This window comes from Stylophora pistillata, chromosome 2 (genome assembly GCF_964205215.1).
Source record: "Stylophora pistillata chromosome 2, jaStyPist1.2, whole genome shotgun sequence".
NCBI classification, from domain to species: Eukaryota; Metazoa; Cnidaria; class Anthozoa; order Scleractinia; family Pocilloporidae; genus Stylophora; species Stylophora pistillata.
The window spans coordinates 882,562-905,554 of NC_142520.1; the positions used below are offsets into that span (position 1 = coordinate 882,562).

Below are 22,993 nucleotides of genomic sequence, written 5' to 3' on the forward strand. Positions count from 1 at the left end.
ATGAGGTAACGTGCGAACCACCTACTTCGACCTCAAATTTACCGCCACAAATAAAGACAGTTTCCATTGAAGAAAGAAAATACAAATCTCAAAAATTCTTGTATTGTGATGAAGACATAGAACAATTTTGAGGAATGCGCCTGCTGTTCACTGCTTTAGAGTAGCTGTAGCTCAAGCTGACTTGACTCTAAGAGTTCAACATCACACGACGGTTGATTGACAAATGGTCCAGTGGGACCTAAGGCTCCTTTTATAGCGCGCCTTCGTGTTTAAGAGTATAAAAACCAACAAATCGACTGGCATTGAAAACACTCCTCCGCGCCTTCTCAAAGATGGATGTGGTGTTCTAGCGAAACCGCTAACCATCTTTATGAATAGAAGCATGACCGCGGGCGCATTTCCTGCCGACTGGAAATCTGAAACTGTCACACCAATCTTTCAGTCGGGCTCTAAAATGGATTCAGCAAACTACCGACCTATCTCAGTCCTGCCTGTCTTCAGTAAAATTCTTGAACACGCTGTCCATCTCATGGTTTATGAACATCTCCGGCGGAACAAGCTCTTATCTGTACATCAATCTGGTTTTTGTCCACTTCACTCTACAGCTACACGTCTTAAGGATGTCATCAACAACCTTCTCTACAATATAGACAAGGGTTTATTAACAGGGATGGCCTTCCTTGACTTCTCAAAAGCGTTTGACACTTTAGATCACAAATACCCATTTGTAAATATTCTCGTAGTTATGACATTATACATTTGTTTTATATTGTATCATATGTAATTGTATTATAATTTATTTTATGCAGAGCCCCATTTAAACCAGCATATGCTGAACTGGGCATCTCTGCTAAAATATTGTTGATAAATAAATAAAGTATTCGTAGAAATTAACATAAAAATACGGTAATTTTTCCATCAACAGAAAAAGCCATAGAGATCTAATTTTTTTGAAGGTCACAAGTTTTGGCTGAGTGTGTTACAAGGTAGTGTCTCGCCCTCCTAACTTACACGAATACTGTTATCGAGTCAGCGTTTTTTCCCCCCCAAGCTTCCTGCTTTACTAAGTTTCGCACGAAAAGGTACATATTTCAAGATCATCTCCACGTTACACATTTCTTTCGTTGCCTTGATTAACTTTGCACAGAGCACCTGCCATTTACAAGAAGAAATATATTTTTTTTATCGCATTACTCCAACGAGATAAATGATCAATCAACCGCTGACCCTTAACTTGAAAGGTACAAACTAATCCTGTCCCTTTCTCACGCATGCTTTGAAAAATCTTTGGCTATAAGCATAGAAACTAGTTTCCAGTCCTCATTTGTTACTTCTTCTTTTTCAGTCCAGGCACGTGAGCACATCTGCCATCTTTACCATCTGGTTCGTTAGCAAAGTCCCAGTCTGACGAGTGACCTACAAACGATGGGACAAATCTGCTTCCATCTGTCAATAACAAACATACGAGAAGTCTTTGTAATGATACTAGCATGTAAATATATCATACTTCAGTAACAAGCAGGGAAAAACAATTCATACTTTCCGCAATGATTTTAAAGCATTTGTTTTCAACAGTTCTCTGGGTTTTTACCCTGTTTTTTCAAAGAACAACAACAACGACTTCATCCGACGAAACACTCACCGACCTACTACTGTGCTACCGAAACAAACGACACCGCAACCCCCACGACTGCAGCAACCATACCGTTCATAAAAGGCATGTCTGATAACATCTCGCGCATCTTATAACCCTTCAATATCCGCGTCGCCCACAAACTCATCACCACACTACGTCAGTTACGAACCAACGTTAAACACAAAGACGAACCGAGGAACAGACAGGGAACTATTTAGAAGATCAATTGCTCCGGTTGACTAGCTTCCTACATTGGAGACAATGGCGGAAACCTCACAACAAGACTGACTGAACATAGACGGGCGACAGGGAAAGGTGATGTCGACAATCCCATTGCTGAACATCATCGACTTACAAACCACAATACTGACTGGGACTTTGCGTAATACCTAACCTACAGCGCTAACTACTTTCAACGACTGACTCTGGAAAGCTTGTTTACTATTTTAGAACAGACTCCCCTAAACAGGTGTCAACTACTACCGGCTCCATACAAACGACTCATTCACGACATTAACATCACAAACGAATCGAACAGAACGACCCAACTTTACCGACGGATCAAAACAGACCAATCACGACCGACTTACGCCACTTGAGTCTTACAGCCAATAATATCATGGCAAACTGACCAATCATTTTACGCGAACTGGACTAAGAACTGTTGTTGCTTTGAAATGCCGAAAGCCCAAAACTCCGGGCTACTCAAGCCGGTTTTGCCTCCAGTCAAACCGGTTTTGGTGCGCACGCCTTTGTTTTTCATGTACACAGATGACTAAATCTGCGCCCACAATAGTTCAAGGGGGCCTTGAAAAGGATCAGTTTCTACGCAACCGCCGCGCATATTCAAACGAGCCACAACAGGATGTCGGCAGAGCCTTTTTCCCTTTTCGATTCGAGGACGGGTTAAAAAGGCTCTGCTCACATGGTACAGTTCTCTTTCTCGTGCACTTCAAGTCCTATCGAGGAGCTTGCGAATTTAATATATAAATTAACAATTTAATGAAAAAACCCTCAATGTTGAAATAAACATAAATAAATCACCGTGAAAAAACGCTTACACAGTTACCAGCGATAAGATGTTCTCTTAGGGCGAGACCACGCTAAAACCGAAAAAAGAACGTCCATCGCAACTTCTATGAAAGGAAAAAAAGCAAAAGTGCACAAACAACACCAACCTCTAAGCTGTGAGTTCTCTGACAAAATTTCCTCTTCGCAAGACTTCAAAGCTTCTTTGAGGGATACAATGGCTGCTTTAAAGGGCTCCAGGTCGACCCAGCTACAGTGTTTTTGGATATCAGAGGTTATTTCAACTATATTGGCGTCGGCTCTTTCAATTTCGTCCATCTTGTTCCTTAAAATACTCATTGACCTTCCTTGCTGTTCTTGAGTCTTTAGAAATAAGTCAGCTTGACTTAATACGCTGCTTAATTTCGTATTCAGCGGAAAAAACTCGTCTATGAATAACTTTCGATAGGCATTAAACTCTTCCACTTTGTTAAAGTGGGGGCTACCGACTGCTTGGTGACTTTCCACGGTTAAGTATGCTGCAAAGCTACTAGATATAGGATTGTTATCTTCTGTTTCCTTTTCCCAGTCTTCCACAGAAAACTGGGCGTTATCATTCTTCCCTAGGCTGAAACGTACGTTGCAAATGCCGCAGCCGGACTGATCAACTCTAAAAGAGCTGAAGTATGCATCTAACGGGTCTTCGTGAGCATTCTCTTGAAGAAGAGCCTCTTCAGGAATCCGATCTTCCATTTCATTACATTTTTCCCAGGATTCGGCTTGAATGACCTCCTTTCTCTTTATAGCTTCCAACTTCTCAGTTTGCGAGCGGTCTAAATCTCTCGTGGGGTGCTCCTCGTCTACGTTAAGTTCGTTCAAGAATCCTTCTTCTATATCCCCTGACTCTGTCACCTTTTCGGCTGGAAGTTCTTCTGTTGTTTGAGCCAATCTCTCCAACACGTCAGTGTAAAAGTTGTTGCGGTAACATTCAGGGTTCACTTCTTGCCGCCACAGCTGTCGAGAAACGTTTTCCCATTGAACGGTGTACAAATTCTCACCTCTCTCCCTCAACAGTTTATGAAGAATGACAACAATCTCTCGGATTCCCTTGGACTCTCGAACCTTTTCCAGGCACAGTGCCATCCTGTCTGGAAGCATGACCTCAGCAGGTGGTGCAGTGTAAAGGTTTTCCAAAAGCTTTAGCTCGCTCTCACGAGGGACTGACTGACCGCTGTTGCATAACAAAGTAAGGACCAAGACAAGTGCCCGCTCTGCTTCTCCTGAGTGAATACTCTCATTACAGTGAAGGACTTTCTTTAATAAGTTGAAATTCTGGGAATATCCTCCTAGCATAAGAGACACCATGTCATGCAGGAACTTTTTCACGAGACGGATATTCAATGGATGACTTTGATACAAGAAAACTGCTTGGTAAATTTCTACATGCTCGGAAGTGGTGCAATTAAGAGTGTTCCAAAATGACATTACGGACAAATAACTGGCCGGAAGACACACTAGATCACGAGAATTCTGAGCCTGTTGAAGTCGAGCGAACAGAGTCAGAAACACACACGTGAAGTACTCCAGGATATCCAGACAGTTTTTCGGCGTGGGGTATGGAATTCGTTTTCTTGGGTTTGCAGTCATTGATAAGAAACGGCGAACTGCGTTGTGCCCAGCTTCAAGGATGTCGCCGCATGCATGCAAATATGTCTTGGACATTTCCCACCAACGGGAAAATAAAGTCATCTTTGTACCCTCGAGAGCAATTCCCACTGTTTTCGGAATTATAGGCTTGCCGTTCAGCATGACGCAGGTTTTCCTAAATTCATCTTCAGTCTCTTCAATCCAGGAAAGAATTCTAAGCGAAGGAGACCCAATAAGCTGAAGAAGGTGCGAAACAGTCAGAAATACATCAGCGCTTTGAAGCTTGGCTTCATCAGTTGCACGCTTCTTCCAAACTTCCTCGGCAAATTTTAAAAGACGCTGCTTGAAGAACCAAGGCGTTTTATCTCGGAAAGAACAGATGTAAGAATGTAGGGGAACATCGACTGATTGGCCGCTGGCAGGAAAGAAGAATTCAAATAGTTTCTCACAAGATGCGAAGCCATCTCTCGGAAAAAGGTTTCCCAAGTCTTCTGTTGGGTTAGGTGAATTTATCTCCCATCCGTCCATGCCAAAGTTATGGGTAGCATATCTCTTTTCCAATTTTTGGAAGTCATTAGCTTGAGCATCAAGGTACATTTCATCTAAAATTGCCTTAAACAGCGCGTCATTGGTATTCTGGGATGGAGACATGTGTCGGTGCGGACAACTTTCGGAATTGCAAGGGAAGCCCACCAAAAAGTTCTGGCATCTCTGATGTGTTAGGAACGTTTTATCCAAGAGCACACGGATCGATTGAATAAGCTTGGTGACTCTGTTAAAAAGAATTTCAGCTATGCGCTCACGGACATCTTGGAGATCCATCTCCCATCTGCTGCCAGCAACAGGGCGTTTCTGTAGTCCTTGGGCCAAGTAAAGAAAGCGATCCCCTTCTTTGCGTCTAATAACTCTTTTAGATAGATCGCCTTCTTTGAAAAGTCCAAAGTACTCCTCACACCGGTCGATTTCCTTCTGTGTCATTACGTCCAAATTGCTGGCATTCAATGATTTAATCAATTGCAGGACGTCTCTCACCAATCTCACCGCAGGGGTTGTATTAACATCAGACAGACCATGTTCCGGATGAGTGCAATCCAACATTACTTCCACACATTCAAGCTCCCCACAGATATTATAATTTGTGGATAATTTAAAAATGTTCGCAGCCTCTATTGCTTTCCTACAGGCTGCAACACGCTTGGCTTCCTCTAACAGAACTTCAGCAAAGCCATTCATCTGCCCTGCTTCTTTGTAAAGATTTTTAGCTTCCTGTAGATGTTTAGCTTGTTCCTCTCTAGGCATGTTCTTTGAGCTACGAACGTGCGCCAAAGTACAATCAGCTGCTAGTTGCTGGTGGCCAGACCTTTTAGCGTAGTCGACTGCGACTAGAAAGGATCCTTTTTCTCTCATTAACTTCGCTGCTTCGACAGCTCTCCCTTCCTTCAGAAGTTCCTTCGCAGCGTCGTCAAGCATCTTGCGCTTTTTCAAAAACTCAACCCGAATTTCCACAGGATGAACAGACTTAAGTGAGGTGTGCATTTTCGCCATATTTCCACCCTTGAAACTGAGTTCAGCAGAGGCTAAGCATAATTCTTGCAGAGTCCTTCCGGGCGCAAGGACCTCTTTCTGATCACCTGATGATAATTTCTCGAAGCGCGAGAGAACATCGACGGCGTTTTGGTAAAGGTTCCCTCGAATAAGGACTTCCACTGCTTCCTTGTAGTTTCCAAGCTTCTCGAGGCACTGACTTGCTTCTACAAAGCTACCCGCTTTTTCGAACCATTTTATCGCATCTTTCTCCTGTAAAGATAAAATTAAATGCTTCGTCATACAACACAAGCCAGTAGCCCTCAGTTTTCCTTGCTTCAACTCATTCTTTCAAATATTTTTTGCTGTACCAAAATATGATAGAGAATGAACTGAGAACCAGCAACAGCAGGCGTAGATTAATGTTTATAATCACAGATGGAGCCTTAGTTAGCTTTACAAAATTAGGTAGACACAAATTATCTACAAGGACGTCCGATTTTGCGTGCCACCAAAATAAGAACTTAAATGTCTGCTTCCTACCTCGCCGAGTTTCTGAAGAAGGCTTGCGTATAGGGCTCTTTCTCTTGCATTGTACAGGCACACCTTAGTTTCTGGAATCATTTTGCATTGCAGAAACTGGTCGGCTGCTCGTAAGAATTCATCCTTCAGACGTCGTGGCTCACTGTGAAGAGTTCGTGCGTAGTCTGCTTGTACGTAAGCTTCGCATTTTTGGCTCATTCCGCCATTACCACAAATTGTAAAGCATTTCTTGGCAACCTTCCAAAGCTTCTTGCTGAAAAAGAATTGTCCTTGTTTTTCCCATTCTTCTGGAGATGACGGCTTGGAGAACATACTTTGTAAAGCCTGACCACAACGGGGATCATTTCCCGCGTCCGCTTCTAGTTTTGCTACGTTCGCCAGGCCAAGTTGCTCGAAGTATTCGAATACAGGTCGACGATTTTCTTCATTTTCGTCAAAGAACCAAACGTTTGCTCGGGCTCGAGTCACTGCTGTGTACAGTTGCTTTAGTTCGGAGTTAAGGATTCTGTGCTTCTCAGGGTTGAACGTCAATGGACGGGATTTGATTTTCCCAGTCTCACAGCCTACCACCTCCAACAGATACTGCGTAACAACTCTCCACTCTGCACACGCCTGTGAAGAAAAATTACGAATATTGTTCATGAAAGCAAAACAAAAATTTTGCAATGTAACGAGGAGCCTATTTCCTCTGCAGTCGGCAACCACCTTTCAATGTCGATTCAGTCCTTTATCAAGTTAGAGATATTTGACACGGAGAAACACGTCTCGGTGTATCCGCAGCACTTCATACTGGGAGATATCTTGAAGAGGGATGCTTTTTCGTCTTGTCACGAGCATGGGAGGCCTTAGACCTCTCCATCTCTCTCATTCCAAGACACATCTTCAAAACCGAAATTGAAGACTTATCTCCACTCTTAATTTTACCCTCCAGGGGAAAAAATAACACGTAGGAGATATACCATCACATTCGTAAATCTTACACTGAGACATTTACTCCAACCAGACAAAAAAGCCTCATTTAAGTTTGTCCTCACCTGTGAGTCTTTGAAGAAGTTGTAAACAAGAACGTCATCAAATTCTAATCCTTTTGCCTCGTAAATTGTCAGCACTAATGCGTGGCTAAGTTCTTCCGGAAGACTCTCTCTCGCTTCGTTAGAAGCCACCAAGATGACTTGATGAGCACCAAACTCAATGGTGGTCGTCTCACGCTTATTTCCACGAAGAATAATTGCAAGATCTGATGGACTGCACGATTCGAGGAGTACTGGCTTGGGACCATCCAGCTGCCCTTGATCTCTCTCCAGCTTGTCAAATGATTCAGGAAAGTATTTCTGTAAAATGTTGACGACACTGGAAGCCAAACCCAAAACTCCGCTGTGTGACCGGTAGTTTAAAACGAGCTGCTTTCGCCTTGGAACGACGATTTCTGCTTGAGCTCCAACAGCTTTGTAGTTGTCATTCAAGTAAAAGAAAAGTGATCCCAGGTCTTCGAATCGAAAGGAAATACCTCGCATTACACTTTGGGCGGTATCGCCAGTGAGAAAGATCGCATTAGGATCACGGCAACAGCGTATTAGCAGCATCAACTCTGCTTGAGTGAAGTCCTGCGTTTCATCCACGTACAACTCGTGGATTGACCAATCAGGTACTGCACACTGCCTCAATCGGTGATACAGATCGAACACAACGTCGTTTTCATCAATCATGTTGGACTGTTTCCTGAAATGCTCATAAGATTTAAACAGCCTATAAACTTCTGCTCTGCCTCCATCTTTGAAGTTAGACGCCCTCTTTAGTCCAATCCCTTGATACTTCTCAAAACTAAGATAACCGCTTCTTGTATGCAGAGCCTCGTAAGAGCCCTTAATAAATGATCGTATCTCCATCCAAACCAACGATGGGTGGAAGCTAACGTGCTTCTTTTTCTTACACATTTTTGGCCACAGGGAGTTCTCAAAAATACTGTAACTAACCAGTTGCAGTCTTCCCTGATGAAAAGTGGTTTCAGCGGGTTCAAACGGTTCCTCCTCCTCCTCCTCATCTGTGTCATCTTTGGAATCTTCGTCTTCGTCCTCATCCTCATCCATAACAGGAATAGTAGACAGCTGGTTGCCTTCTTCGCCCCAGTCCTGCATTCTCCCCTGCAAGCTTCCATCTTCATTACGTGGAAAGAAATAAGGTTCAGGAAGAGAGGCATCTAACATGATGTAAAAGTCACGTGCATTCAAAAAGAGTGGCCAAGCCCCGGAAGCGTCATCGACGTCCTGAAGCTTGTGCGATGTGGCTTTTCCTTGGTTGGAATCGTGTTTTACAAATGGGCACGCTTGACTCAAGGCCTTAAAATTCTTTTGGATTTCTTGGCAAAGGACACCATTCTTGGTTACAAACAACTGATGAAGATGTTCCAAACATTCGCCGTGTTCAAGTCCAGTTTCAATTTGAACAGATGGATCCAAATGACAACAAGCAGTTACCTCACCACAATCACCATCCGCTACTCCACTGTCACAACTACTCTTTGCTTTTTGTAGTTCGTTGTGAGTAGTTTTGACATCATTTCCTCCGTTAGAGTTTTCTAAAGACAAACTTGGGCTCTCTTTAGGAAGAAATACAGTGTTCTTTGGTATCCATGGCCCGCTTTTTGAGGCACTTTTCCAGTATTGCAGGAAACACTTCCACAGACGATATAGGATGCATGTTGTCTTCCCAGTTCCACTCCGCCCAATCAAAATGATGGAGCTCTGGGGGGTTGGTTTAAAGTTGATGATGTCATATTCCTCTTCTGTCACTCGAAATGGAAAGTCGATTTCGGCATTACACGACTGCTGTTCCCGTATAGCCTGGATCATGGCGCTGGATAGGTGGTAAAACTTTAATACTTGATACTCATTATCATTATGGCTAGCTGGAGGAAAGAAAGTCACTTCATTACCACCCGATTTAGAATTTACCGCTTCTTCTTCTGGTTTAACACGTGAGCGAGTACACAGGTTTTTTTCAGTAAGTTTAACATAGAGATTTGGACCTTGGTTTTGGGAAGCCTCTTCCCTGGGAAGTCCTCTGAGTTCCTTTCTCAGGTTGCAACCTTTGCCACGAGTGAAGGATGTAACAATGTTTTCTATGGTGCGCGAGACATTGTCATGATCAAACTCGATATCCCATATTCGGATGGTTTCTGAATAGATCGTGGACTTCATTTCACAGTCTTTGTCTGAATATCGGGGGGAGAAAGCGACTGCACATTCCCAGATGATTCTTGCAGCATCTGTCAATCTTGTTTCGTACAAAAGCATGCCACGGCTCTTCGGGAGACCTTCAAGTCTCTTACACAAGTGTGGGGTCCAGTTGTCTCGGCCTTGAGCAAGACTTCTCACCTTGTCGAAAAAGCGCTCTTTCATCCATGACTCTAGCCGTTTGTCACTTAATATTTTCCAAACTTTTGCAGTGCATTCCACATCCCATGGCAAACCCTCGAAAGAAGACAACTTAACAACATTGTCAGTGTTTTCTTTAGCAACACGGAATTCGTTTGATTCACGTTTTTGAAATGTTCGATCATCTTCTTCTACTAAAGCAGTCTGATACAGGAGACTTCTGTAACCTTGCTCTTCCTTGTTTGCGTACAATTCAGCTTTTTCTTGTGGAGTCACTTTTTTCAATTTCTTTGATATTTTGAGCCAGTCACGGACATCTAACTTCTTGATAAGTGACAGGACACGTTCGCGGACAATGGCTAAAGTCTCCTTCCTCAAATTATTGGATTTTGCGTATGACATGGAAGGAGGCGAGGTTAGAGTGTCACTTAGAAAATGCAGAGACTTTGGTTCCTCAATAGAGCTTCGCTCTGCTTTGGCCTCGTCGATTTTTTCTTCCGCATTTAGCTCTGCGACATTTGAATCGAGGGATTTGTCAATTTTAAAATTCTCTTCAGCCGAGCTCAGTAGCTTTCTCCGATTATCCCTGGGTTTTAAAACCAAAAACAGTGACGTTAGATACCTCATTTAATGAATAGTACAGACTTGCAATGGTAAATTTATTAGACACAAATGTGAACTCATGGTAAACAATTCGTTGGCGAACTAAGACAAACTCCACCACCACCTTAAAGGCAACCTAAATGAGGTTTGTCTTCAAGCAAAAATGAGACAAGTTATGGTTTATTGACTAAGAAAAGATCAGATACCTTCAACTTTGGAGTTTGTCAAGTTTATTTCTTTGAGCGATGAATAAATCGACCTCATTCAAGTCACTTACCTGACTGAAATAAGATCCAAGGGTTTCTTTTTGAGTTTGTTTATAATTAGTGGATTTGCTCCTGCTTCGAGAACAAGTCGCATCGCCTCCAATTTCATAGCATTCAATTTTCCTCGACAAAGGAGATGCAGGAGCGTGTTTCCATCTGCGTCTTGAAAATCGGCAGAGTATCTTTTATCATCAAGGAAGAACTTTAATATTGCGAAGTTACCTGAAAACAAGATGGAAATAAAAAAGATTGATACTTCGTATCATTTGTTTAACGAAAACGTTTAACAATTCAAGGCATCCATGGTCCACAATTGCCATTATTTTAAATTATTATTTCCTTTCTTCTTAATCAAGTTTAATTCTGAATTTGAATCAATTAGTAATAGCTGCTGTTGTACTTGTAGTAATTTTATTGATGCTGAAAAACCCTCTTCAGGAGATTTAATAAAGTATGTAGATATGTATTTGTGTAGGTAAGTATGTGCGCATGTACATACATACTTACCTACGGATGTATGAAAGCGTGTGTCTGTCTGCGTATCTGTATGCACCTGATTGGTTGAGAGTGGCGACTATTTTCCAGCCCAATCAAAGTGTGAGGAAAGATAAAACAAGACTTATACAATAACCGATTACTTGCGACACTCATTTAAAAATAGCTCTTCGCTCGTGAAAGTGCTTCACTGACTCCAGTGAATAAGTCTGATATAACTATCTGATTCAAATCTGATTCTATTTTCACCTTTCTTGAGACCAATTCGCAGCGAAGCATGCAAAATGCTGTCTCCGTCTTCTTCAACCAAATCCTTGCCATCAGCTCCATACTCTAAAAGCATCAATGCCAACTCCAAGTTGTCTCTCTCCAAACAAATTGTCAGCGGTGACTTACTGTTGTCAGGGAGACCTCCTGCAGGTGCCTTTCTTTCCAGGAGGGTTTTCAAGAGATCATTTCTATTCTCGGTGTCCCATTCCAAAACCAAGTCAACCGGAACACAAGAGGCCTCACAATCATCAGCCCAGGACACTTGATAAAGGAGCACTGATAGATTCTCAATAGCTTTTGTTTTCACACACTCAGTGATTAACTTCTCCACAAAATATTTAGGGACAGGACGTTCAGCTCCAAACACCTGAAATTCTGGGGAATACAAAGCTACGTTTACTAAAACAGCGATTGTAAAAGACGTTGGGCAGGCTAGGTAGTCCTGCATTTGCAACGGAAAGAGAAAGTAGAACGGTTGTAAAATTATATCGTTGGCGTCCTTACACCTGACAAGTTCTGTCGTCATTCACCTTTGACGGCCCGTTTTTGGGCCGTTCTTGTAGCTAAGAAGATTGTAGATAAGATAACATAATTCATCTATCGTCAAGTACAAGGAGATGGTCTCCTAATCTCCCGAGCCTGAGGCTCATGATATCCGTGTTTGACAAGCTAAGAAACAAGGACTATACAAGGTAAAAAAAAGACTTTAAAAAAAATAGAAATAAGATTAGGAGACTAATCTTAATTACTGAATGGTCAAGTCTGAAGGTAATTGTCATATAATAAGTAAGAGTGTGGTTCATATAAAATGTCAACTTATTTAGTCCATCAAAATATGAATATCAGATAACCGAATAGACATTGGCAGCCAATAAAATCAAAATCATTTCATTAAACGTCTGTGATTAGATGTGCTTTTTGGAAATTATGGCAGCTTATTCCAAATAGTAGAAATGATGTACGAGTACGAACCGTGAATAACTTTTTCCAAGTTTAGCTTATCACTTCTAAGATTGTCTGGTGTGACTCAGGGTTTCTAAATCTAAATCTAAATGTCTAATCTGCAAAGGGCAATACAGCCCATCTTCAGCAGATATACCAACCCATCCCATCCCAGGGGAGGACATCCACCACACAATAATCTCGTACGTGGGAAATTAACGTCTCCTACCCCTAACCCTGCAGGAGACGGGAACTGCGGTTTATTCGTCCTTATCCGAGAAGACTAGACCATCTATCCATTTCTTGATATTATAGAAAGGTAGCACATTCTCCTAAGTTATTTTAAGACCCTGAGTGTTGGTCCGGCCGGGGCTTGAACCCTCGACCTCTCGCACAACAGTCTACCAATTGAGCTAACCAGGAGGCGGGTTTGAATATATATAAGTTTGATATATGACGTGGGTCATTTTTCTAAAAACATTTAAAGAATATTAACAGAGATTGTTCTGCATATCTATGTTCTAATGTTCCTTTATTTTACAAAACCACCTTCTGTCTCGAATTGTTTAAACACAACAATTTCATTTATTCATTTATCACAGGACCACGTTAGTAAATAAAAGTCAACTCTCAGCCCCTTTCAGCATGCCGGAGTTATCCGAACCAGCAGATACATGCGTCACCCCCACTCCCCCCGCTCCCCCCACTCCCCCCGCTCCCCCCACTCCCCCCGCTCCCCCCACTCCCCCCGCTCCCCCCACTCGCCCCACTCCCCTACTTCACACAACATAACGACCAATGGGGGACACACCTGCTCACATTCACCACTCCTACCTTACAGTTCCTCAGAAAAGAAAGCAGGAGTAACTCAAACACAAAAACTGAATCATCTGCTAATTTACGTTCACCTTTCTGCGATACCGTTGTTGAGAAAAACTTGACAAACTCTTTATATCTGATCTCTTCATCGCCTTCTTTAATCTGCTGTGCCTTCTTGAAATTTGTCAGGGCGTTATTACAATCGTGGACACGAAGACAGCATTTCCATAACAATGTGTAACCCTGTATGATATGACCAACATAGGTATTAATACCTCATGATTTGCACTTAGTGTTTTATAGTTTTGGCGCCAGAGCGTTGTCCCAGGGAGTCTGGGGACCAACCCCTCTTTTTATTTAAAGTCGCGAAGAACTCAATATTCAAGATAACGGTCAGCCAGAAATCACCAAAAGATCTGTAAGAAGTATGGAATGCCCTACGAATTGTAAGTTAAAATTTCGTTTAACTCTCAAATGCTATTCAATACTTAAGAAAATCTGTATTTGCTTTTTAGTTTGACTTGCTTCCTCTGGCAACCAGTACAAAAATAAACGGCAACCATACATCAGAAATCTTCAAAGCTACAGTAACGCTTCAAAACGAAAGCGCGAATCACCTCACCTTGAAAATTCTTAGATTATGTCGAACAGGAAATTTAAAATCTCAGATTCGAGTAAGGCACCTGTCTCCGGGTGAACTATTCAATTCAATTCCACAGTTATCAACGAACGCTTTTCATTCCACTAATTTATTCGTGTTTTTCTCATTGCCATGTTCCCACCAATCACGTAGCTCCTTTTTCTGCCTTTAAAAGCACACACAACCCACAATTCCTCTATTCGCGCCGACGATGGGCTAACGCTCAAAACGTCGTAACGGTGGCCAATTTACCATTTCAACTTTGTTGATATATTCAAATTATTAAATCCAATAGTTAACATCTTTAAAACTCTGTTACGCAGTCTGATTGCAACTGAACTTCTGTCCAATTTGACATGAAAAAATGCCTTTAGCTGCTAAATAGGGATTTAAAATACTGAAGCAGAATTTGTTCTTTAATAAGTTACACATATGTCATTCTACATAAAGGTATCTTGGCCACTGAAAGTTTGAAAAGTCTGGCTATGTTCAGTTGAGTTGCCACGATACAAACCCACAGGAGGAGGGTAATTTGAAGATGAACAATGGTAGACAAGACTGGAAACATTTTGTAAATAACAATATTAAATAATATTTTGTTGATGAGGACACCGACATAAAGTGAAAACACTGAAAAAGACTGTAGTCCATCTGCTGACTTTGTTCTTCTTCAGTTTATCATGAGAATCTAAAGAAAGGCATGTTGCAGTTTTAAATCTTACCTCAAATGAAGGAAACTGTTTGACATAGGTCCTTGCCTCAGTGATTGCCAGCTGATACTGACTTGAATAAGTGGCTGATAAGATTGCTGATGCCCTTGAATAACTGATTTCAGCTTTCATACGCATATCAGCTGGTTCTGGTAACAATTGTTCTGCCAGAGCAAAGCATTCAAGAGATATTTGCACGAAAGATTTTGATGCTATCATCCTTTTACCACAGTCAAGCCAAGTTTCTGCCAGTTCCTGAAAAAAAAACATAAAATAAAAAGACAGATTCAATATAATCACTCACTGATCTTTTTAATAGCAAAAATAAGATGAAAAATAGGAAAAATAAGATGAAAAATAGGAAAAATGAGATGAAAAATAGGAAAAATGAGATGAAAAATAGGAAAAATGAGATGAAAAATAGGAAAAATGAGATGAAAAATAGGAAAACAAGATGAAAAATAGGAATAAGATGAAAAATAGGAAAATAGGATGAAAAATAGGAAAATAAGATGAAAAATAGGAAAATAAGATGAAAAATAGGAAAAATAAGATGAAAAATAGGAAAATAAGATGAGAAATAGGAAAAATAAGATGAAAATAGGAAAAATAAGATGAAAAATAGGAAAATAAGATAAAAAATAGGAAAAAGAAGACGAAAAATTGGAAAGATAAGATGAAAAATAGGAAAAATAAGATGATTGAATTTTCCAAATAAAAGGAAAAAAACAAGCCTTTGGAGGATGCATGATGTTATCCACATTAACCTTTAAAGGTAAGTAGATTTTCAATGAATGGCCACCATATGGATGACATCATATACACAATATGTGAAATTTACAGAACTGATATGCTTCCCATTGATGATAATTAATGAACTGATCCTTACAGACTGGAAAACTGTAAACAAAACAACTGCAAAACTAAAGCTCACAAAAAGAATTTGTGCTCCATCAGAGCTAATAGCAGTTATAGAACCTGCACCACAGATACCTACTTGGCCTGATATTCATGCAGGTGGGTTTGTTATTTAGTCAATAGTTACACTTAGGTGGTAACTGAAAGGCAAAACTTCACTCCCTTTTTAAAACCCTAATTTTGGGGGGGGGGGGGTAGCTCGTTTCTTTTTTTTTTTCTTTTACTCTTCTTTTTTCACATTTTGTCTCATGAGTATCACTGTGACAGTAATTATAACTCTCCAAATCCATATAAAAAACAATCAACTAAGAAGTCAGAAAATAAGGAATACCATACAATACTAATCCATTCCTCCCTGAAAATATCCTGAGTGCTTTATATACCCACTGACCTAACATCAATATCTGTTTATATTAGGGAAACAACTAACTGACTGGGTGCAGGTGACCCTGGAGGTTTCAATCAATCAATCAACATTTAATAATTGCATGGCAACATATATAGAAGACCTACAAAAATAACATTTTAGCTGCATAATCTATTATTTAAGAATAAACACTAGCAAGAAAAACACACAACGTTTCGATGACTCCATGTCATCATTCTCAAGTGAGAAGAGAATAAAAATGAATAGTTAATTTATACCGCACGAAGGTGGCAAACGTAAAAAGTTTAAAATATTTAAAATATTTAAATAAATAGTTGCACGTGTTGAGTTCATAAATGTAAACTATTAATGAATGTGATCATCTAAAGATGATGTTTACAAACCTCAAGTATCCCGACCACCTCATCAATTCCACCATCTCTCACTTTGTCACCTCAGTTAGGTCAGAAAACCCTGGAGTGCAAGCTCAATTATCCGTTAACGAAAATGCTGTTCACCGAGTGGTTTTGCCTTTTAAAGATCAAAAGTCAGCTGACGCAGTGAAAAGGCAATTATCAGATTTAAGCAACAAAATCGATCACACCCTTCATCCTGTGTTCAAGAGTCGCAAAATCTGTGAAGATCTCAGAGTACGTGAGCCTAAACCTCCTATAGTTACCCAACAATGCGTTGTATATAATTATAAATGTGATCTGTGTGATGCAGAGTACATCGGGTACACCAGCCGGCATTTACATCAACGTATTAATGAGCACCGTAATTTGGCCATCGGCAAACATCTAAAGAACGACCACAGCCTACAAACCATCGGCGACCTGACCAAGCATTTCAACGTACTTAAAAAGTGCACCGGGAAACTGGACTGTTTAGTTCATGAAATGCCTTTCATAAAGAAGATGAAGCCCTCTTTGAACAAACAATCGGATTCCATACGCGCGAAACTATTTATTTAATAGTTTACATTTATGAACTCAACACGCGCAATTATTTATTTAAATATTTTAAATATTTTAAACTTTTTACGTTTGCCAACTTCGTGCAGTATATATTAACTATTCATTTTTATTCTCTTCTCACTTGAGAATGATGACATGGAGTCATCGAAACGTTGTGTGTTTTTCTCGCTAGTGTTTATTCTTAAATGTCTAACAAAATCTAATGTCATTCAAATAATCTACTATATGTCTCTTTTTAATACCAACAGAGGCAGAGTAAAAAGAAACACTTACCTGTGATGGACACATCTGGATTTCTTTGGCTTTCTTCAACAATATTGTGGCTTTCTCTGCAAAAGATGGTCCTGCCTTACAACACAACAGCATCATTTTAGACAAAAGACTAGCTGTCAGGAGAACATTACATGGAGGCACAAAGTAAAGAGCAATTTCATAACCAATAATAGCTGACTGCCTTCCGCTGGGATGGTGGCCTCTCTTATCAGCAAGAGTTCCCCAAAAATTTGCACTCTCCTAGAAAACAAAATGTGTTAATTATAAATAAACTAAACTCAGGGGAAAATGACATTTGAAGTTTATGATTAATGACAAGCTGATTTCTCCCAAGTTATTTTTGATTTTCTTAACTAATATCAATGAAGCCAAATAAACTACTCAGCATATGACCTGAAATACTCATCAAACCCAAAAAGTCCTAGGATGATATGAGCGAATGGTATTTATTTATTAATCTGAGCGAATGGTATTTATTTATTAATCTGAGCGAATGGTATTTATTTATTCATCATCTATTCTTCCTCCTTCAAGCAGAGAGTAACAAAAACCAAGACTCCGACCACCAGCACTGAACCCCCGCCCCCCCCCCACCAAGTTTACTGCTGTCTCCAACCACAAGGCAAATGTGCTGTTTTCACATCAGAGACTACCCTACAATTACACCTAGTAAGACCAAAGGATGCTGTTGACCTGGCTAAAAGGATGGCCCAATCTGTAGGATACCTTGCGAATACAGGAGGGTCTACATTAGCAAAATTGGCTGACCTATGTAAGAGAGAATCATGAAGCATGACAGAGATATCCAACTTGCTGGGGCACAGACCTCTGCTATTTCAGAACACGCCCACAACAGCAGACACTGCCTGCTCTGGAAAGAGGTAAAGTTTATTGATTGTGATCCCCACTTCTACACACTCAGTGTGAAAGAGGCAATTCACTTAAGACTTTAGCCTAACAACATCAACAGGGACAGTGAAATAGAAATCCTAGAAGCCTGTATGCTGATGGTCAAGATGCACAACTGCAGGAGATGTGCGCAGCAGCAGACCACACAGAGAACCTGATCTGATGATGTACCAATCACAGATGTGGAATTCCATCCAATCACAGCTAGGCACAACAGCATATAAGTGATGGGCACCCAATCAACCTCATCACTGGAAGACGACTAGCAGTATGCAGTCAAAAGTTTGGCAATCCACATCCCACATGACCACATTGTGAGGCTAATGATCATTATATTTTGCTCTTAAAGAGATATTTATTGTCAAACTTTTATCTTGGCATTTGCGGGAATAAATTGACTAGGTCATCTGTCTAATACTGCATATAATTCTACTACAAGATCAGCTTATTAATATGCTGTACATCAATAGAACAACATTATATAAAGTTACATTCCATGTATTTTATGGCTGAAACTATTCAGGAGAATAGAAATTATATGACAGCCTTACAAGGAAGTTGAGACTGGTGGAGAGGAGTGGACTCACTGTCTCAGTGGCAAAGCACTTCCTACAGTGCGACTCTAATAACTATTCTGCTGAACTGAATGACTACTTTGCTAAGCTTTGTTTGGATGAGAATTGTGCTGAACCAACACCTATCATGAATAGAAGTGAAGTGGAGGTCCCAGAGATGATTAGCTTGTCTGGAACTCGCTTAAAGTTCCAAATAGAACAGCTACTAGACCAGAACTGGTTCCCTAATGGGGCATGGAAAGAATAAGCAGAGATAGTCACACCTTCCATTACCAGAATCTGGACAGCCCGGCATATATCACTTTCTCTGCAGTGTTGGCCTTCAGCCTAGAAGCCTGCAGTGTCATTATCCATTCCTTAAGTGGACTAAGGGAAATGGGGACTACCAAGGGATTAGCAATGCAGATGTTAAATAGCTGGGGCATTGAGAAACTAATTTATCACTGCCAGGCCCAGCATATTGTAGAAAATCAGCTTAGCTCTATGCATTTCATGTATACAGGTGGTGGCAAATGTACTGGCACCCTTTCATCTTTACAGCATAGGATACAAACAGCTACTTGGACAGCTACTACTGCAGCACAGTATCACTTTTGACTATGGATTTCAGTAAAGCTGTCAGTTCTGTTAAACATGGTCATCTTGCTAAAGGACCTCTTTTTGAACCCTTATATTACAATTCATATCTTAGCTATTGCATGATTGGAAATGTGTAGATAAAGGCACTATAAAAGGCAGTGTTGGCAGACCTTCTTATTCAATGTCTTTCGTTATGACCTCATTACTTCTTGGATCAATCAGGACATACGGTATAAGTATGCTGACAACTCTACCGTCATACATATATACATACATACATACATACGTTACTTGACCACTCCCCATAGGGGCTTTTCAGGACCAATTCCCACCCATCCCACGCCAGGGGAGGACATCCACCACACAGTAATCTCGTGTGTGGGAAATTAACGTCTCCTACCCCTAACCCTGCAGGAGACAGGGCCTACGGTTTATTCGCTCTTATCCAAGAAGACTAGAATATCTATCCATTTTTTGATTATAGAAAAGTAGCAAATTCTCCTCACTTATTTTACGACCATGAGTACCATCATCCTGCCAGTTTGGAGAGAGGACGACTGTTCTGAGTGCTTAGCATCTCAGTTCATGACATGGATTGAGAGAATGGAATGCCATGTAATCCAATGAGATGCAATGAACTAACATTCCACAACAATGGCAACAAGGATTCTTACCCTCCGATAGTGGATACACCTATACCTGTAAGGAACCTTTATTTAACCTTTATTCAAAAATTTGTAGTCCTGCAAAGGGTTTGCCATCACGCAAGACATCAAGAAGGAAGGACACAAGGAAGTGGTTATTTTTGGTGTTACTTTTCGTTGTGACATGAAATTTAGTGTTTCATGTAAAGAATATAAGCTTCTTAAGGTAAACAAATGCCTTCATTTCTTGAGGTCCCTTTGCAGGGAGGGGGATGATCAAGCAGAAATTGACCTCCTTTTGCACACACAGTTGTTCTACCTAATGTATTTTATGCTCTGTCAGTTTACGGTGTTTCTGAGTCTGGGGCCTGTAAGTAGACATAGTATTTTAGAAAACAAGATCACAATTTCTTTAACACTGTCTCCCACTGAACAAGTCATCCATTGTTGATAATTATACCATTTCTTTAATTGTCCAGTTACAAACTCAGTAAAAGTTCTAGTCACAGGCTTCACATTAACACCAAGTGTTTTAAAAATTCATTTATTAATTGCTTAACAGTTAGGTAGCAATGTAATATTGCAACAGCTATGCTCTTTTATCTTTTGGAAAGAGAGCCTCTTATATTATTATTATTATTATTATAATTATTATTATTACTCTGACATTAAAAAAAATGTGATAAATACTTACTTCAGAATATTCGTGGTTTCCCTCTGAAATACAGAGTTCAATTTGCCACAAGGCATCTTGGGATTTGTTCCCACTGTGACAATAAAGTGCTTGTGCTAATCCTCTGCGTAGTTTCCCAAGGTTTTGCAGAGTCCCATTACGACAACTTTTTCTGTATAACCTTCGGATCACCTCTTGAAAACCATCAATTGCTTCATAATAAAAACCCTGTCTGAGGTAGTCAAAAGCTGCAGCTTGAAGGTCATCTGTTCCAAGGAAGTTGTGGTAATAATAGGCCATCAAAGCTCAAACCCTTCACGTTAAATGGGATTGTAATACAAATTTATTTCATGATCATCTCATTAAGGAAAATATTAGTTGAGTCAGGAAGTACTTTCAGTAATGAATCTACAGCCTGAAATACTTAAATTATTATTTTTATAGAGGAGTCAATTGTTAAGCACCATCTTATATTACCCAAATACTGAGTGGTGTGAGAAGCTCATTGTATACCAAGCCAAGCACACAAATTTCCAAAATGTCCTTTTTGTAGTTTATTGGCACAAGAATAACCCTTAACAGTCTTGGCAAGGTTCATTTAATTTTCGTAATCTATTTGTGACTATGTAAAACACTCAATCACAAAAAACCTCTACCAAACTATTTCTTCACATCAGAGCTCCCCCTCCCTCCCTGTCTCTTCCACCTTTAAGTTCAAGCAGAGTTTAGATGCTTAAACCATATTGCATTTAAAGAGATTTAAAAATGTGAAGTATGACATGCAAATACAATTTACTACCTGCAAACTAAACTATAAAAATTATAACTATAACCGGTTGATGGTCAAAAGTACTTTAAAAATCGACAAAGCATCGTTGTCATTACAACGATGTCAAGTCTAAAATAGACCTTAATATACGTATGTAACGAGTGCGAAAAACAACAGCGATGCTAAGGTTTAAAATACGCACAAATCAAAAAACCGTAATTGGCTATTCGTCGACTCTTGGGCTCATCCTCGTTGAAAAAACCTGTGAAGCTCACGAATGACGTAAAACAAAGACAACAAAACATAAACAATAGCGTACAGCAAAACAATACCTTATGAAACAAAGAAAACCTCGTCAGGTTTTTACACCGAGGATGACCCAACTCTTGAGACAATCCAACGACAACCACAAATTTCTGTAAGTAAATGCACATATTTTTACAAGTTAAATTTTGCTTTACATTTGGAGCTGCTAACTCACCGGATAACTAGAATCAACCGATAACAGTTCTTCTGAACCAAACAGAAACAAAATATGGAAGTCGACTGACCTGCACGTCTGAGCCAATAGCAAAGATATCAGTGACGTCACCTACTGTTATTAATATTCCAACAAGAGAACTATTGGCTCGGGAAACAAAGAGTTCTTTTGTTTAAGGTTTTGAACATTTAAATAACAAAGACAATGTTTGTAAACAAATATCTCCTCTGTAGGCTCGCACGGGAGGACCACCAGCAGAGAGCCAGGTTTTACTTCCGCCTTCGATCCAGTTCTTCTCGGTTGACTTTGCTTTACAGCAAAGATGATAAATGTGAATGTTTTTACATATTCAAATACGGTTTACAAGATGATGACCGCGTCGATCTCAAATACGTTTTAATAATTCACTCCTCCACCAACAAAGCCGAAATTCCCAGAAACACAGGAAACGCAACTAGTTTAACATTACCGAGAACGTTCTCCGCCCGCGAACACGCTGGTCCGCTGTTGCATCATGGAGTGGGTGTGCCCGGTCAAATGCTCCTCTGGAATCCTATTTGCCGTGATTTTACACATCAGAATGCGAATCAGATCAGCTGTGGCTTTTACAATAATTCTACTGATATCATGGAGCTCATCTCCTATTTGAGAAACCTTACAAGGAGGTAGGGAGTTGCGGTGTAATGGCGTGGAGTGTAGGGTACGACAAGAAGTTGTCCCTCGACCCCGTTAAAACCGTACTTCAACCGCGCTATTTTTCCTTTTATTTTTTGTTTTAAAATAATCGTCTACTCCCTTGCCTTTGATTAACGAAGTTAATTTATGATTAACTGTTCCTCGCCTGATCTCCTTTAACTGTTCACAAGTAAAATGTATCATCAACAGCAGGTTTAGGGAAGTGCAAGCGATCGAACTATTAACGTGTTATATTCGAAAGAAACCCAACAGGATAATTCAAACAAACACTTAATAAAATTCACTGGCTACTATATATTCTTACATGTACCGTCATATGCACCTTATATGTCACTACACAATGGCTGTCCCATGAAATATTCTGAATAAAATACTTTGTAATGACGACCAAAATAAGACTGGACATCCTGATCGGAGACATAAAAAAAGCGACATACTCCGTCAGAGAACGAAATGGTTTTCATTTCCACGTAGGAACGAAAAGAAAAATAAGTTTCAAACTGGATCAAAGACAGACGATTAACCAATAACTTGTCAGATAAATTGGCTGACAATTCTTCGTAGCTACTATCTTATGCATGATCATTACGTCCGTACTGCACATGGTGTACATATGTGAAGTGTAAAATATCGCAGCTCTTGTTCTGTGTTATGT

General features: G+C 40.2%; 1 protein-coding gene across 3 annotated transcripts; it reads right to left on the reverse strand.

Annotated features, from left to right (window-relative positions):
* Positions 1-623: 623 nt before the first annotated feature.
* On the reverse strand, positions 624-21,789 carry LOC111333620 (TPR and ankyrin repeat-containing protein 1). 3 transcript variants are annotated; one of them, XM_088747031.1, is made up of 11 exons: positions 21,643-21,789; positions 20,414-20,705; positions 17,013-17,252; positions 14,490-14,732; positions 13,217-13,370; positions 11,346-11,741; positions 10,613-10,823; positions 7,393-10,318; positions 6,359-6,970; positions 2,815-6,088; positions 624-1,446 (listed from the first exon to the last, which is right to left on the reverse strand). In XM_088747031.1, exons 2-11 carry the CDS (start codon positions 20,690-20,692, stop codon positions 1,328-1,330), a joined length of 8,454 nt encoding a protein of 2,817 aa, XP_088603157.1. In that variant the 5' UTR covers positions 20,693-20,705; positions 21,643-21,789; the 3' UTR covers positions 624-1,327. The 3 variants fall into 3 exon arrangements, with proteins under 3 accessions (XP_088603157.1, XP_088603159.1, XP_088603158.1); XM_088747033.1 differs by having other exon boundaries at positions 21,713-21,773; XM_088747032.1 differs by lacking the exon at positions 21,643-21,789 and adding an exon at positions 21,494-21,572.
* Between the last annotated feature and the right edge of the window lie 1,204 nt (positions 21,790-22,993).